The sequence below is a fragment of the Lepidochelys kempii genome, chromosome 3, assembly GCF_965140285.1.
Source record: "Lepidochelys kempii isolate rLepKem1 chromosome 3, rLepKem1.hap1, whole genome shotgun sequence".
NCBI lineage: Eukaryota > Metazoa > Chordata > Testudines > Cheloniidae > Lepidochelys > Lepidochelys kempii.
In genome coordinates, this window is record NC_136382.1 from 27276899 (window position 1) to 27290753 (window position 13855).

Sequence of the window (13855 nt, forward strand, 5' to 3'; positions counted from 1 at the left end):
GTAAAATAGCCTCCTTTTGCTTACTTGCATCCCAGGATTGCATTAGTTCTTTTGGTCACGGTGTCATACTGGGAGCTCATGTTCAGCTGATTATCCCCCATGATCCTCCAAATCTTTTTCAGTCGCTGCTTCCCAGGATAGAGTTCCCCATCCCATAAGAATGGGTACATTCTTTGTTCCTAGAGGTACACATTTACATTTAGCCCAGTGGTACTCAGACCTCAGTGGTTTAGGAGCCAAATTAGTGACCACAGTAGAGCCACAGTAGTGTGAATTCATTGTTTCATTTACTATAGTACTATATATTCATATTTAAACAATATGATGGGAAATATTAATTTATATATTATTTTCACAGCAAAATTACTGAGTAGTATTATTTTTATCAACTACATTTGGTTAATAACATAGTAAAAGTATCCTGATTGGTTAATAACTTAGACTGGTTAATAATTAAATTATTTAATTAAATAATTAAATCTCACAGTATTTTAATATCATGTGCTACAAAGAGCCTTAAATAGCCACTTGTGGATCGCAAGCCTCAGTTTCAGTATCCCTGATTTAGCCATATTAAAATCGGTGTTCTTTGCTTATGCCCAGTTTACCAAACAAGCTAGATCACTATGAATCAGTGACCTGTCCTTTTCATTATTTACCACGCCCCCAATTTTTGTGTCATCTGCGAACCTTATTGGTGAGGATTTTGTTTTCTTCCAGGTCACCGATAAATATATTAAATCATTTCAGAGTAACAGCCGTTTAATATATTTTAATAAATATATTAAATCGTGTAGGGCATAGGGATATAAGAGTTTAACCAGTTAACCAATAAGCTTGATGCTTACTGGTTTCTGTTAACAGTTAAACTCCACCCAGGATCCTGGCTGCCTGCCCCACGTGCCTGGGGTCCCTCCGGACTACTGACCCTGCGGCCGGGGCTCTGTGGCACATGCCATCCTGGCATCCCTGTGCGCCCTGCATACCGGCTGCTGCCCTGTGCCGGGGCACTGGGGTCCCTCTGGCCTGCCGGACCCACAGCCGGGGTCCCTCCCGGCAGCCAGGACCCTGGGCGCGCTGGGATGCCGGGCAGCAACAGAGCCCCAGGTGCTGCAGCAGTGGAACCCCGGCCGTGGGGCTGGCAGCCAGGAACCTGGGCACGCTGGGATGCTGGTGCAGGCGGCAGCAGAGTCCTGGCTGCGGGGGCCCCAGTGGAGCCCCACGTAAAATGTGGGGATGGTGCAGCACCCACTACACTGTAGTTCCCTGGGTAAACGTTGAACTGTGTAACCAATAGAATTTTAATAGGTTACACGGTTACTGTTTTAACACAGGTTTCAGAGTAGCAGCCGTGTTAGTCTGTATTCGCAAAAAGAAAAGGAGCACTTGTGGCACCTTAGAGACTAACCAATTTATTTGAGCATAAGCTTTTGTGAGCTACAGCTCACTTCATCGGATGCATTCAGTGGAAAATACAGTGGGGAGATTTATATACATAGAGAACATGAAACAATGGGTGTTACCATACACACTGTAACAAGAGTGATCACTTAAGGTGAGCTATTACCAGCAGGAGAGCGGGGCGGGGGGCGGGGAACCTTTTGTAGTGATAATCAAGGTGGGCCATTTCTAGCAGTTGACAAGAACGTCTGAGGAACAGTGGGGGGGAATAAACATGGGGAAATAGTTTTACTTTGTGTAATGACCCATTCACTCCCAGTCTTTATTCAAGCCTAAGTTAATTGTATCCAGTTTGCAAATTAATTCCAATTCAGCAGTCTGTCGTTGGAGTCTGTTTTTGAAGTTTTTTTAGGTCTTTTTGCAACTTTTAGGTCTGTAATCGAGTGACCAAAGAGAGTGAAGTGTTCTCCGACTGGTTTTTGAATGTTATAATTCTTGATGTCTGATTTGTGTCCATTTATTCTTTTACGTAGAGACTGTCCAGTTTGACCAATGTGCATGGTAGAGGGGCATTGCTGACACATGATGGCCTATATCACATTGGTAGATGTGCAGGTGAACAAGCCTCTGATGGTGTGGCTGATGTGATTAGGCCCTATGATGGCGTCCCCTGAATAGATATGTGAACACAGTTGGCAACGGGTTTTGTTGCAAGGATAGGTTGCTGGGTTAGTGATTCTGTTGTGTGGTGTGTGGTTGCTGGTGAGTATTTGCTTCAGATTGGAGAGCTGTCTGTAAGCAAGGACTGGCCTGTCTCCCAAGTTCTGTGAGAGTGATGGGTTGTCCTTCAGGTTGTAGATCCTTGATGATGCGTTAGAGAGGTTTTAGTTGGGGGCTGAAGGTGACGGCTAGTGGCATTCTGTTTATTTTCTTTGTTGGGCCTGTCCTGTGGTAGGTAACTTCTGGGTACTCTTCTGGCTCTGTCAATCTGTTTCTTCACTTCAGCAGGTGGGTATTGTAGTTGTAAGAATGCTTGATAGAGATCTTGTAGGTGTTTGTCTCTATCCGTGGGGTTGGAGCAAATGTGGTTGTATCGTAGAGCTTGGCTGTAGACAATGGATCGTGTGGTGTGGTCAGGGTGAAAGCTGGAGGCATGTAGGTAGGAATAGGCGTCAGTAGGTTTCCGGTATAGGGTAGTGTTTGTGACCATCGCTTATTAGCACCGTAGTGTCCAGGAAGTGGATCTCTTGTGTGGAGTGGTCCAGGCTGAGGTTGATGGTGGGATGGAAATTGTTGAAATCATGGTGGAATTCCTCAAGTGCTTCTTTTCCATGGGTCCAGATGATGAAGATGTCGTCAGTGTAGCGCAAGTAGAGTAGGGGCTTTAGGGGACGAGAGCTGAGGAAGCGTTGTTCTAAATCAGCCATAAAAATGTTGGCATACTGTGGGGCCATACGGGTACCCATAGCAATGCCGCTGATTTGAAGGTATACATTGTCCCCAAATGTGAAATAGTTATGGGTGAGGACAAAGTCACAAAGTTCAGCCACCAGGTTTGCTGTGACATTATCGGGGATACTGTTCCTGACGGCTTGTATTCCATCTTTGTGTGGAATGTTGGTGTAGAGGGCTTCTACATCCATCGTGGCCAGGATGGTGTTTTCAGGAAGATCACCAATGGACTGTAGTTTCCTCAGGAAGTCAGTGGTGTCTCGAAGGTAGCTGGGAGTGCTGGTAGCGTAGGGCCTGAGGAGGGAGTCTACATAGCCAAACAATCCTGCTGTCAGGGTGCCAATGCCTGAGATGATGGGGCGTCCAGGAATTCCAGGTTTATGGATCTTGGGTAGCAGATAGAATACCCCTGTTTGGGGTTCCAGGGGTGTATCTGTGTGGATTTGTTCTTGTGCTTTTTCTTGAGTTTCTTGAGCAAATGGTGTAGTTTCTTTTGGTAACTCTCAGTGGGATCAGAGGGTAATGGCTTGTAGAAAGTGGTATTGGAGAGCTGCCTAGCAGCCTCTTGTTCATACTCCGACCTATTCATGATGACGACAGCACCTTCTTTGTCAGCCTTTTTGATTATGATGTCAGAGTTGTTTCTGAGGCTGTGGATGGCATTGTGTTCTGCATGGCTGAGGTTATAGGGCAAGTGATGTTGCTTTTCCACTATTTCAGCCCATGCATGTCGGCGGAAGCACTCTATGTAGAAGTCCAGTCTGTTGTTTCAACCTTTAGGAGGAGTTCACCCAAAATCCTTATTTTTGTAGTCTTCATAGGAAGGTCTCTGTGGGTTAGTATGTTGTTCTAGTAGGGCATAAGAACGGCCATACTGGGTCAGACCAATGGTCCACGTAGCCCAGTATCCTGTCTCCCGACAGTGGCCAATGCCAGGTTCTTCAGAGGAAATTAACAAAATGGCTAATCATCCAGTGACTCATCCCCTGTCCGCCATTCCCAGCTTCTGGCAAACAGAAGCTAGGGCTGCCATTGATGGACCTATACTCCATGAATTTATCTGTGGTTTTTTTTTTTTTAAGCCTGTTACAGTCTTCACAACATCCTGTGGCAAAGAGTTCTGCAGGTTGACTGCGTTGTGGGTGGAAATACTACATTTTGTTTATTTTAAACCTGCTGCCTATTAATTTCATTTGGTGACCCCTAGTTCTGGTGTAATGAAAAAGTAAATAAGGAAGTGTTGTTTATTCTTTTTCAACACCAATTATGATTTTATAGACCTCTATGATATTCTCCCCCCCCCCCCAGTCCTTTTTTTCAAGCTGAAAAGTCCCAGTCTTGTTAATATCTCCTCATATGGAAGCTCTTCCATACCCCTAATCCCGCTCGATCATGATTCCCTGTTTACAGTTGCATATTTATACCTATCAGTTAGCCAATTTTTAGTCCACTTAATGTGAGCCATGTAATTTTTTCATTTTTGTTGCCCTTTTCCATACCTTTTCCAATTCTAATATATACTTTTTGAGATGGGGTGACCACGTCTGCATGCAGAACTCAAGATGTGGGCGTACCATGGATTTATATAGAGGCAATATGATATTTTCTTCCTTATTATCTATCCCTTTCTTAATGATTCCCAACATTCTGTTAACTTTTTTGACTACCAATGAACATTGAGTTCATGTTTCCAGAAAACTACAGTGACTCCAAGATCTTTCTTGAGTGGTAATAGCTAACTTAGATTCTGTTATGTTGTAGGTATAATAGGGTTATGTTTTCTAATGTGCAGTACTTTGCATTTATCAACATTGAATTTCATCTGCCATTTTGTTGCCCAGTCACCCAGTTTTGTGAGATCCCTTTGTAACTCTTCACAGTCTGCTTTGGACTTAACTATCTTGAGTAGTTTTATATCATCTGCAAATTTTGCTACCTCACTTTTTACCCCTTTTCCCAGATCATTTATGAATATGTTGAACAGTACTGGTCACAGTACATACCCCTGGGGGACACCACTATTTACTTCTCTCCATTGTGAAAACTAGCCATTTATTCTCCTCTTTGTTTCCTATATTTCAACCAGTTACTGATCCATAACAGAACTTTCCCTCTTATCCCATGACTGCTTATTTTGCTTAAGAGCCTTTGCTGAGGGTTCTTGTCAAAGGCTTTCTGAAAATCTAAGTAAACTATATCCACTGGATCAACTTTGTGCACATGCTGGTTGACCCCTCAAAGAATTCTAATAGATTGGTGAGGTGTGATTTCCATTTACAAACACCATGTTGACTTCTTCCCCAACAAATTGTATTCATCTATATGTCTGATAATTCTGTTTTTAATTGTAGTTTCAACCAGTTGCCTGGTACTGAAGTTAGGCTTATCAGCCTGTAATCGCCGAGTTTGCCTCTGTCGCCTTTTTAAAAAAATGGTGTCAAATTAGCTATCCTACGGTCACCTGGTACAGAAGCAGATTTAAATGATAGGTTACGTACCAGAGGGCCAAGAATTGGTCTCTGCGGGATCCCACTGGAAGCAGACCCGCTCGATCATGATTCCCTGTTTACAGTTGCATATTTATACCTATCAGTTAGCCAATTTTTAGTCCACTTAATGTGAGCCATGTAATTTTTTATTTTTAGTTTTTAATCAAAACGTGGTGCAGCACCAAGTCGAACACTTTGCAGAAATCTATTACATCAGCACTATTTCCTTTATCAAACTTGTAATCTCATTTTAAACAAAAATCAAGATCCATTTTCCATCAACCCATGTTGATTTGCATTAATTACATTACCTTTCCTTAGTTCTTTATTAATCAAGTACTGTATCAGCTGCTTCATCATTTTGCCTGTGATTGACGTCAGACAAGCCTATAATGTCTCAGGTTATCTTGTTTACCCTTTTAAACTATTGGAACATTATCTTTCTTCCAGTCTTCTGGAGCTTCCCTGGTGCTGCAAGGCTTATTGAAAATTAACATTAGTGGTCAAGCAAGCTCTTCAGCCAGCTCTTTTAAAACTCTTGGATGAGAGTTATCTGGACTTGCTGATTTAAAAATGTCTAACTTTAGTAGCTTCTATTTAATGTCTTCCAGAGAGATAGTGGAATGGAAAGAGTGTTATCACCCTTTGATGAGACTGCATACTTTACTTTTTCCCTAAATACAGAACAGAAATATTTATTGATAATTCTACCATTTCCATCTAGTAATGGATCAGTACTATTGTCAGAATTCTGTTTGTTCCTAATATACTTTAAAAACTCCTTTTTATTGTCCTTAACTCTGATGGGCATAGTTATTTTCTTGTGTCCCTTTGTTTCCTATATAAATTTTCTACAGTTCTTAACTGCAGATTTTTATTCATTCATTTGTATTTGTATTCATTACTATTGAATTACGATTCAATGTCCGTTTTCTTCCATTTGCTATATATATTTTATAGCTGCCTTAATTTGCTCTCTAAATCAAGTTGTTTTTTTAACCAGCACGACCGTCTTCCTTAGTTGTGGGATTGTGGTGTTTTGGGCATCTAGTAATGGGTTTTTAAATGATTCCCAATTATCATTCACATTTTTCTGATTAAATTCTTTCTCCCGCATGCTTTGGCTTATCAGCTTTGTGAAATTGGTCCTGTTAAAGCACCAAGTGTATATCTTACTGGTATGGACTTCATTCTGCTTGCACAGTATAAATGTCATCAAGTCATGATCATTTGCACCTAAGCTGCTATCATTTTTAGTTCTGGATCAGATCCTCTTTATCTGTGAACACAAGGTCTAATATAGAATTCCCCCATATTGACTGCAACACTCTTGGTTAGAAAATTGTCCTCTATAATATTTAGAAATTTCAACCATGTTTTAGTACTGGCAGCATGAGACCTAGCATATGCCACTCAAACGGAAGTGCCCCATGATCACACAGCTTTTCCCCCCTACACATTATAGATAGGTGCATAAGGAGACGGTCATCCTGTTTCCTCGTGATTTGGTGGTCTTTGTAATAGATACCAACTAATATCCCACCTTATGCTTTATCTGTTGGGACATTGATCCATAAACATTCAACTTCATTATCTGTAACTGGAAACAAGTAATGACATTTTTGATGTTGAATGCTACTCTCATTCCCCTTTTGCTCACCTGATTCCTCCTAAATAGGTTATAACTATAGATTTTTAATATTCCAATTTTGCGAATCTTCCTACCATGTTTCAGTAGTACCAACTAGTACCAACTTATGCTCATAAACGAGTAGTTTGAATTCCTCTTGTTTGCTACCTAGGCTCTTAGCATTAGTGTATAAGGAATTCAAGAGTTTTTTTTCTCTTGTCCTTTGCTTCCTTGATTAATTTTGTTCTCCACATCTCGATGTTATGCTGAGTGCTCATATCTTGCCTCTCCTTACTCTTCCCTTGTGCTATTAGTTTAACCTCCTCCTGACTGCTCTAGCTAGCCTGCCTCCAAGGAGATGGGGCCTCCTTTTACTGAGGTGGAGGAAATCCAAACTATGTAGCCCCTCGTCCCCCATAGAAGGTCGACCAATGTTGCACAAAACCAAACCCTACACCATTTACCTAGCCAGTAATTCACTTCCAGAATCTTCTGAATTCTGTCTTCCTTACTCATGGGACAGGACGGATCTCTGAGAAGATCAATTGGACATTCTTCTTCATGCTTCTGAGTTCTCTGAAGTCATCTACTATCTTTGAGGTATTCTGTGATACAGTGTCATTAATGTTGACATGAACCATGACTAGGGGATCCTTGCCTGTAGAGTTCTGAAGCCTGTCTAATCTTAGAGTAATGTCTCATGTTTTAACTCCGGGAAGGCAGCATGCCGTCCTGTTCTCCACTTGCCTCTTTCAGAATGTTCTTTCTATTCTTCTGAGTATTGAATCTTCTGAAAGGATCATCTGTCTTCCTGGGATGGTTGGAGAACTCCTTAGTGGGTAAGGTTGACTTTTTTTATCGGTTGGATCAAGCCCCCATCTACCCATATCCCGAAAATCTCACTGTTCCTTCGGATATGCTGGATCTTGAGAGGTATCTTCCATTCTGTCCATGTTGAGGACTTCGTATCAATTCGAAACTTGTAGCTGTATGGAATTCCTCCTGTTTTCTTCTCTTTCTGCTAGCCACACTCTGCCTGTCCTCACCTGTCCCCAATAGTGGAGACTGCTGCTCTGACCTATTGATTAGTGATTATGATCTACCAGGCCTCCTCTCTGGTTGCCTCTCACTTATTCCTTTATGGCCAGCTCCATTCTCCCTGAGGTACTGGTGTTTCCTGAATCTGGTTGTCTAGGAACTCCTCAGCTTCTCTGATTTTTAGTAGTATCTCAATTTGTCCGTCCAATCCAAAAATCTTTTACTCTTGCACAGCCACCAATTTGCACTTCATGCACAAGAAATCCTTTCTGTCTTCAGGCAGGAAAAAGAACCTGGCACATCTGTTGCAGGTCACCACCATTGTTCCATTGCTTGTCATCTTGATATCAGTAGTGCTGATTCTGGAAGGAAAGTGTCTCACACTCCCTCTCCAAACTCCTCCCTTGTTCTGTTAGCTGCCTCTATTCATGGCTCTCGAGTTCATCTAGCAAGTGACATTTTATACCAAATCTTCCCTGCTTAGCTGAGCTCAGCTTTTCCCCTCACCAACAGGGAGTGATTAGCCACTCCGACTTCAAACAGCTGGGCTGATCAAAGCTCCCAAGGCTGGAGTCTTGCAGCTTTTAGCAAAGCACTGATCAAAGCTCCAAGGGCTTACTCAGGGACCCACAGCCTACCTACACACCCTGTATATAGAGAACAAACAGACAACCCACAGATGGACCAAATACACCACTCTCCAAGTCTTGTTGCCTCCAAGCACTGAGTCTAGCTGGAGATACTCTCTCTGAAACTCTACTGTTAGCTAACTCTTTTTACGGTTCTGATCATGATCCATGATGGGGAAGATCATTTCAGTTGTACACAATAGAATTTGGGTTTACGTTTTTCCTTAAACTAGGATATTGCATTCAACCTTCTCCCCAAAGCCCTCAAACGCAGCAAAAATAACCCCATTCAAATCTTAAAAGAAAAACAAAAACTACAACAACCCTGTTAGAAGAACATTGTGCACTAGCAAACTTCTGTGGGATTTCCTTTTTCTTTCTTTCTCCTCTGACTCATTGCTGTGGATGCAGTAGTCAGAGATAATGTCATTATCCTGGAGCTTCATTTGATTCCAAGTGCTATTCAGGGGGTTGATTTTTTTTATATAAAACAGCTTAATCAAAATCCTATGGAATGCAAAGGAAGATTTTTCACTGGGTTATTTAGAGTTGGAGAGGGCCCTAAATTATTACATGTGACTTGATGTTGGCTTGCTGAAAAACTGTGTTCTGCCCCATGAGTTGCTGCAGCAACAGAGTTCATTTGAAGTGCTCAAGCTAACAGGCTCTATGTGTAAAAGTTAAAGTGATCGTGGCAGGGCATCCTCAAAAGAGGGTTACTGACTCTGTAGCATAGTTTCCCCATTGGTCTGACAAAGCGAGAAGCTGACTTCAGGACACAGTGCAAGGTCCTTCTGTTTCCTTCACCATTTTAACCAGTACTTGTGTTGGTGGGGAGAAGAATGTGTCTTTTTTTCTTGCTTCTTGGAAAGAGGCAAAAAAGGTTAAATAATATGTTTCTGTTACATGTTGTATAAATGCTTTATGACATACTGGCAGTAATTTTACAAATAAAAACACCTCATGTTCAAAGTGTTTTTTACTTGCATTTATATCAAACTTTTATTTAGATGGTAAACTCCTAAAATATGTACAATTATAGACAAAATGGTTGAATAATTTCACTGTTAACCCAACTATTAAAACCTCTCAAGGCAAAACAAGGTAGACAATAAAGTATATAATGTAAGGAAGAGAATTACCCCTTCAGTGATGAGATTTCAGATTCATTAAGGGTGACTTCTATTAAGACCTGAATTCTCACACTCTTTTGGGAACTGTGTATAAGTTGGGGCTTCTCCATTCTCAACCATATGTGTTCCTCAGTACACATGCACAAATTCACATGCTCACAGGTCCAAGCAAAGGTCCACTTCAAGTGCCCCATTCTGTTTTTAATGGGATAGTTCTCATTTTTTTTTTTATTTCCATAATTGACATGACTATTGGCAAAAACAGAAGCAGCACAATACAGCAATAAACAAATATTCAACATTAAAAATTACTACTACGTACATATTTTTGCAATATAAAATATGTCTATAATTTTATTTATTCCAGGCTCCTCACAATAGGAAGGGAGAGGAGGGGCATCCATTGTACTTAGGTTCTTGCTGTATTAGCATGTGAAACAGAAGTATGGTTTATCCATGAAATGATTGGGTCTATAATTAGGTATGGATATAAATTTAAAAAAAAAGTTGTTTAAAGTCCCGAGTAGCCACTTGGTCACGTTCCATTCCAGTGCTGTAGAGGATTAACATGGTGCTGAGAGGTTTCAGTTAGGCTACTAGATACAGTAGTAATAAAAGTGAAGAGATGCTCTTTCTCTTCTGTAATCAAATGTTACTCAATTCATGCTGATTAGCCCAAATTAAATTAGATAATATTTTTAAAGTTTTTAAAATTAATAAGAACATCCGTTGGACCACATTCAATTTAAGCAGAACGTTTCACTTTTAAATATTATTTTGAACTATCCAAGCAAAGTTGAGCGTTACCTAGGGTGGTTCCATATTGCTAGGTGAAATCCTGAGTTTTAGTTTTGCTATGGTAGTAAATCAGCTATCTGGGAATGCATTTTAACCATGAACAAGCTTTATTTACATCTCAACCACTAGGTGGCAGAAACTTTCAGCAGTCACACATCTTGAACATTGAGGCTATACGATTGTTACCCAGCTTGTTAATTTTTTTACTCATTTCTTTCCCAGATTGATTGTTCCTTGTGTACAAATATTTTTACTTTGATTGCTTATTTTTTAAATGTCATATGCACAATACAAAATACTAGCATAGGGCTATGTTCTCAAAATTCTTTTCAAAGTAATCACTAGTTTCTAAAATACTGAAACTGCTTGTTTCACAGTAATCATAGGGGCTTAAGGGAAAAAGTGTTGTTTTTTTCCTTTTAGTAGTAATCGGCACTAGTTGTATGTTTTATAGTGTTATCAAATGGTGTTTTTTCCATATCTTCATGTTTTCTACTGTGTGTAATTAACAATATTACTAACAGATATACATGCAGTGATGTGTAGGTTATACTGCTATATACTAAGATGAAATTTTATCTACACTTAGTATAGGTGGTAGTTGATAGAATAAGCTGTTTTGGCCTTCTGTTTTGTGTTTTTTATTTTTATTTATAAATATGCAACTAAATGTTAAAATAGTATGATGATGTAAACTTTTTGCTGACGTTTGCTCCAGCAACATATTTTGAGTATATCTTTGTTCTTGTTAAAGAATCTCAAGTCTTTGAATGTGTGTTTGTTAGTTTTTTTTAACTTTCTTGGGGAAAATATAATTTACCTATATATTAGCATATCTTATTTTGGAACTCAGAGATGGGAAAAAATATATCAGAATATATAAGTAACTCATACACTGGGCCCAATTCATCTTTGGTGAGCTTGATTGACATCATTTGAGATATATCAAGGATGAAGTTGACTTAGCACAGAGAGGAAAAGATAGTTTTGTGGGTATAAGTTGGCTGAGAGTTGGGACATCTGGGGGCAGTGCCCAACTCTGAAGCATATTTTCTGAGGCATGGAAGAAATCAACTAGACCCTGTTCCTGAAAAGACTTGCTTGATTTAAATGGGAGTAATCATAACTTAAAGTTTAAGTACATGCTTAAAACAAAATCTGTCTTTCCATTTCCTATCTGTAAAATGCGGATAATATACTTCCTTTTTCAGAATCTGTCTGTTTTGTCTATTTAGATTGCAAACTCTTTGGGGGAAATGACCATTTCTTCCTGCTTCTAGGAACAGCACCAAACACAGTGGGATTCCAGTCTTAGGCTATGTCTACACTGCACAGTTAACCTCAGTGATTGGCACCTGGGTTTATTCAGCCTGGGTATGAGTGTCCCAGCTGTATAGCCTTACCTGTTATTACGTTCTCATAGTTTCTGCACTTGCCTGTGTGCTTGGTGTTACCTGCTCAGTTTAGGGCACCCTGCCTATACCCTACCAAAAGCTCAAGGTGTGACCAATCAATCTAGGCACCCCCACCCTTTCCCTTCCGAGGGCTCAGGGTGTAAGGCACCTATCCTTACCCACTGGGCTCAGGAAGAAACCTGGTCAATTTAAGTACCAGCTGTAAACATCTATTTATTAGCAACACACAGAATACATATACCAAGCAAACCTCTTATGCTCACCATTCCCAATATACAGACAGATTTCACTCAATGTCCAGTCAGGATTCATTCATCTGGAGGTTCCTGAGATGCCTCTGCACATTATGGTTGTGCAGAGGGGTCAGAGTCCCATCAGCTTGGTGTTGAACTGCAGTCTGGAAATGGTTCCCAAAGAGCATTGTTCTTCATTTACATTATATAGATAAAACTCCTTCAAATTTACTAAACCTATCACATTATCCCACACTCCGAAGTAACAAAAATGTTAACCGATTATGCACTGGCACCTATGTGTCCTCTTCCTTCCCTAGTTCTTTACATTTTGTCTTTCATGCCCAAATTGTAACTTAATTGTGACCACCTCTATTTGTGCAGATGGTCAGCATAAAACACTGGTCAGAGCTTATTTTACCATTTGTTGAATCTCTCTCTGTATCCTCCCCAATTTCCCAGCGTCTTTACAACCTTGGTGGTTATAACTCTCGTTAAGGACATTCCTGGGGTGGGGGTGCTTTATCAGCAGCAGAACATTCCTTTTTTCAATTTTAGTGATGAACTCCCTGAGTTTCACCCAAGGCTGGTTTAATATGGTTGGGGGTGGGGAGGCTGGGGGCAGTGAGTTGATGAGGTCTCAGGCCTGCACTCCCATGGTTCTTTGTGATGAGATGCTTTAGATTTTTTTCCCTGTCAATTGAGGGAGAACTTGTTTGTTCTTTGGAAAGGGCATAGGAGGACTACCAGCGCTTTAGTGATTTCACTTGGGTCCTCACTTCACTCATGTGATTTAGCTTGTGTCATTACGGCAAAATGGGCGGGTTCCAGCCAGAGTTAAAGTGGAACCCAGGTTCTCACCCTTACTGCCAGCCAAGTAAGCTGGCCCAGGTTTAAAATGCCTCCAAACCGAAGTCAAGCTTTGTTTTTTTTGTGTGCACGGTATGGGGAGGTTAAGGCTAAAACTTGGGTAAAAGATCCCAAGCTAATTGTGTAGTGTAGGCTTATCCTTAGTTGGGGCTTTTAGATGCTATTTTAATGCATGGTTTTATTCATTTTGGGTAAAGCTATTATACTCCTGTTAAATGGAATTACAAAATATATATTTGGACTCCTGCAGTAGGCAAAACAAAACAGAAACCTGCTTTCAGTAATAAAAGTTTTTGTGTTTATAGGCTTTTGCTTGTGGGTGGCTGTGAAACAGATGAAGCTGGAGTATCTAAAGCAACTAGTTGTGGAATATCTGCTTGGAGAGTTCTTTCTGGATCTCCCCATTATAAACAGGTCACTAGTTATGAAGATGATACTGGGACAGTAAGTAGCTTTGGAGTCCTCATTTTTCTGTTGGAAGAATATTATAGTTACTCTGATTACATAAAGAGAAACTTTATGTAGGTTGCTTTCTTTTCCAACACCATAGCATGTTTCCATATTAGAGATACTGTTATGCCAGTATTCAGTCAGAATGACTTGGGCAACTGTAGGCTGGTCAGCATTAAATCAATCCCAGGCAAAATAATGGAAAAGCTGACACAGGATTCAGTTGATAAAGACTTAAAAGGCAGGAATATAATTAATGTCAACATGGTTTTATAAAAAATAGGTCTCATCAAAGCTTTCACTTGTCTTAAAACTAT

At 40.4% G+C, this 13855-nt stretch overlaps 1 protein-coding gene across 4 annotated transcripts in view; it reads left to right on the forward strand.

Moving 5' to 3' along the window:
- Positions 1–13855, forward strand: part of NBAS (NBAS subunit of NRZ tethering complex) — a 406503-nt gene that overhangs the window by 36856 nt on the left and 355792 nt on the right. For all 4 annotated transcript variants that reach the window (XR_012157919.2, XM_073335981.2, XM_073335983.2 and 1 more), the window contains exon 10: positions 13394–13532. Coding sequence is in view for 3 of the 4 variants with exons in the window: in XM_073335981.2 (XP_073192082.2) it covers positions 13394–13532 (139 nt within the window). In the remaining variant the exon portion in view is untranslated. The remainder of the gene's footprint in view (positions 1–13393; positions 13533–13855) is intronic.